The sequence below is a fragment of the Galeopterus variegatus genome, unplaced genomic scaffold (genome assembly GCF_000696425.1).
Source record: "Galeopterus variegatus unplaced genomic scaffold, G_variegatus-3.0.2 Scaffold436, whole genome shotgun sequence".
In the NCBI taxonomy this organism is placed as follows: domain Eukaryota; kingdom Metazoa; phylum Chordata; class Mammalia; order Dermoptera; family Cynocephalidae; genus Galeopterus; species Galeopterus variegatus.
In genome coordinates this window covers 367,406-371,422 of record NW_007726547.1, presented here as the reverse complement: position 1 = coordinate 371,422, position 4,017 = coordinate 367,406, and the positions used below count along the sequence as shown (strand labels likewise).

The 4,017-nt window shown below is 36.8% G+C and overlaps 1 protein-coding gene across 14 annotated transcripts in view; it reads left to right on the top strand.

Annotated features, from left to right (window-relative positions):
• The window catches only part of PARD3 (par-3 family cell polarity regulator), a 714,454-nt gene that overhangs the window by 418,103 nt on the left and 292,334 nt on the right, over positions 1 to 4,017 (top strand). For all 14 annotated transcript variants that reach the window (XM_008568729.1, XM_008568725.1, XM_008568720.1 and 11 more), the window contains 2 exons: positions 968 to 1,093; positions 2,214 to 2,602. In XM_008568729.1, coding sequence (XP_008566951.1) covers positions 968 to 1,093; positions 2,214 to 2,602 — 515 coding nt within the window. The remainder of the gene's footprint in view (positions 1 to 967; positions 1,094 to 2,213; positions 2,603 to 4,017) is intronic.

The window sequence follows — 4,017 nt, the reverse complement described above, 5'->3', positions numbered from 1 at the left end:
AATGCAAACTTTGGAAGTGCCAAAAATTAGTTTACATAAAAATTTTGACATGATCATAGTATAGACTTTATGCCAACCAGCAAGCAAACAGTAGCAATCAGAACTGAGTAAACACTCTTGTTGCTCATACTGTGATTCAAAAAGTATTTACTATTTGTCCCGGGATATATGCAAGTAGAATGTGCTGTTAGTTAAGCAGTTAGTGTTCTAGAGCAAGTGCACTAGTAATTTTTACTTTTTACTCCATCTGGATCTCTAAAAGTTCATTCAAACTTCTTTCTACCTGAAGTTTGAGAACACAAATGGAAGAGATGAATGGTGACTGCCATTATTGGAACCTCCCACTGAGTTTTCTCCTGTCTTTCTTCAAGTGGGAATATTGGTAATAAATTACTTTCTTTTGTGAGACCTAACAGGTTTTGAAATTCAGAACATTAGGTACTATCAAATTCAAATGCCAAAACACAGAAACTCTTCTTTTCTCTAAATATTTCCTCTGATCCTTCTCAAATTTACAGTGCAATGGGGTTAGGTTTTCCTCATTACCTTTGCTTTTGTGGAGAGACAGGGGCTACAATCAGCAATGTACCAGCTGCCTTAAAACAGAAACCTGCCCAGGCCATTCACAAATCCATGATCATCCATGCTGCACCCTGCAATATCTGCTGAATCATTAGGCAAGCTCTGTTTGGAGCATTTTTAAGCACAGAGAATACAGTTTGTTTCAGAAATGTAATACTGATGAGCCAGAAAATGATTTCTTACATTTATTGAAGGGATCCATTGCTATACATTATTCAGACTGTTGTGATTTTTGTCTTGGTGTATTTTAAAATATATTAATAGTGATTTAATGCATCCCTTTATAAGGAAGCCTTTGTAAATATAACTCCAGCATTACAGCAGTAGGGCATTATGCATGGTGGAAAGATTACATGTGTAACCATTTGCATTCTTAATGTTCCAGAACCCTGGGGTTATTAGTAAAACGATTGGAGAAAGGTGGTAAAGCTGAACAGGAAAACCTTTTTCATGAGAATGATTGCATTGTCAGGATTAATGGTGGTGACCTTCGAAACAGAAGATTTGAGCAGTAAGTGTGTACAGGCTGCACTGCCTCTCTTGCACGCCTTAGCCCTGATAGAGTGCATTCAATTGAAATGCTTCCAACAGCATGTCTGTGATCTCTTGTGTACTGGAAAGGAGTATTTTTTGCCATTATCTACTTTTTAAAAATTTAGTCAAACTCAAGGTAATTACTACCATTAGACTGTATTTCAAAATACTCTCTGAATGATAAAGCTCTTTTAAAATATTATGGAACCAAGTTAGGCTTTATAATTTTGCTGCTTCCTCATCTTTTGGAATATTGACCAGTGTGCTCATTTTTATTATACTTTAACTCATACTTCAACTTTGCACGTAACATCTCAGTACAAATAAGCAGAGAAAGCTCCTTTGAAACACAATATTGTGTTATACTCAGATTATCTTTATACTGATTCAAGCTTTTATTCAATTAAAAAAATAAAAATTGGCCAGTTCCTATAAAACAAGGCATGAGTGATCAGAACTTTTAAGTGTGGGGTGAGACCTAACTGGAGAACTGGTGTGAGATGGAGCTGCCTCTCAGCTGGTCATGGGGATAGCACTGGGACCCGCTGCTTTTAACCTTTTGAATCATTGAAGCTGGATTGGTGTTCTGGAGATTTTTGCATACACAGACTTGAATTAATTTTGCTGATAAGTAATGAATAGTTGCTTTCTGTAGTTTTCTAAGTTTATTTATAAAGATATTTATTTCTTTGAAAAATCAAATGGTCTCTCTATAAGGAAATTTTATATTTTTTACAAGTTGCATTGGATAATGTTGTAGGGAGGAGGTTGGATTTGATTTCTATTAATATTGAAATTATACCTCCATTGTACTTAAAATTGTTTAATGATTTACAGTTGCAAGCACAGTATTTTATACGTAACTATAGATAATTTTGCTATTTTTATTTAGAGAATGAGAAATTTATATTTGGAGAAACAGCTATGCTTATATCTGAGCTTGCAAACTTGATTGATTAAATGGGTTATTAGAATTTTGCTGTTCAGTTTGAAGTCTGTCAGATCTTATTGCTTAATTAGTATACTTAATTAAGCTCATAATATCTTTTAGTCTGCCATTCTTAATTTGCTAATTTTCTCTTCCTTCTCAAACCCAGAGCACAACATATGTTTCGCCAAGCCATGCGTACACCCATCATTTGGTTCCATGTGGTTCCTGCAGCAAATAAAGAGCAGTATGAACAGCTATCTCAAAGTGAGAAGAACAATTATTATTCTAGCCGCTTCAGCCCTGACAGCCAGTATATGGATAACAGGAGTGTGAACAGCGCAGGGCTTCACACACTGCAGAGAGCACCCAGACCGAACCAGCTGCCTGAGCAGACAGACTCAAACCCACGACTACCTCACAGTGCACACCCCTCTGGAAAACCGCCCTCAGCTCCGGCTCCAGCTCCCACACCACAGAATGTATTTACTACAAATGTAAGCAGTGGTTATAACACCAAAAAGATAGGCAAGAGGCTTAATATCCAGCTTAAGAAAGGTACGGCCTATCTTGTTTTTGTTTTTTGGAATTTATTTTAAAAGTCACTCAACTAACCAATAGCACTCAAGTTTTATCCCATTATTATGTGAAAGAATTGAGATACTTTTTTTAAAAAAAAGCTACTTAATATATTTTAAAATTTATTTTTATCCTTTTCAAATTCATTTTTCTATGTAGAAATTGAAATGTGAAAGTTCAAAGAATAAGACTTTAAAATTTAAGTTTGCGAGAAAAAGGTAGCAGTTACCCCTGCAGTAAAATTTTTGGTAATGAATGAAAATGGTCTTAGGACATTACTATTATAAAATAGTAGTGAGGATTTGACTTTATTGATTGACCCACTTGCTGTCCAAAGACAGCTCTCAAAGAGGACTTTAGAGGGTGTCCACCTCCAGCCCAGTGCTTTGATGATGGGGAGTGACTGATTTGGGCAGGGCTGTCATGGTTCGTGGTAGGTTGCTGAGAAGCCAGTCCATTGCCTCTTTCTCTGCTGCTTTTCCAGAATACTACATTGCTTCCCTTTCTTAAGGGGATGTGTGAGGTTGTGATGGGGATTGCTAGTTCTTCATACACTTTGTACCATTGTATTTAAGTAGCCCCTTCCCATAGATGGTGGATCTGTGTGTACTGGGAGCATGCTTTTCCAGTTCACGTCCTCCATGGCTTAGAGAAAATTGCTGGACTGGACTTCCTGATTTCCAACCCATGTTCCCTCCAGGCACTGAGAGACACTTTTGCTGTTCATCATCAATTTTAGCTGAAGTCTTTGGTATCTTTTAAAATTATGTCTTTCAAAATGGTGTCATTATAAAAAAGATTTCTCCTTTTATGAGCTTAACCAACTCCTGCAGTTGGATGGAAATGAATCCGAAAGAGGTTGGGTGATTTCTTCAGGTATCGTGGCTGCTGGCAGCAGATTCTTACTAGAATGTTTTCCATATCCTGATATTCAGACCATTGTTTTTTTCTATTTGGGGTAGCATTTACAGGGTTGTAAACTCTGAGACTGCAAATTCCTTTCTAAATCATATTCTTTCATTGAACTTTATGTGAACCACAAGTTCCTTATTTCTGGTTACTGGCTTTTAAGCTCCAGATACTTGGTTGACATGATCAGGAGTTGACAGCTTGCCTCCAACCCTTGCAAATCCACAGGCATATCAGCAGAAACCCCCTCAGTTCTGTCAATTCCTAAATGAGGGAAATAGCAGATCTTCTTTCCCCCCTTTTCTCTACTAATGACAGGCTCTAGTTTTTAATCAAAAACATATCAAGAACCGCAAAGAGAGTTGTATAAAAAATAAAATTCTGCTTGGGATCCCTCAACAAAGGTGCAGTGTTTTACTTGGCCATTGTCATAAAGGTATTAGTCCATAAATATCTTTTCCCTTTTACACTGATACAGTGATATT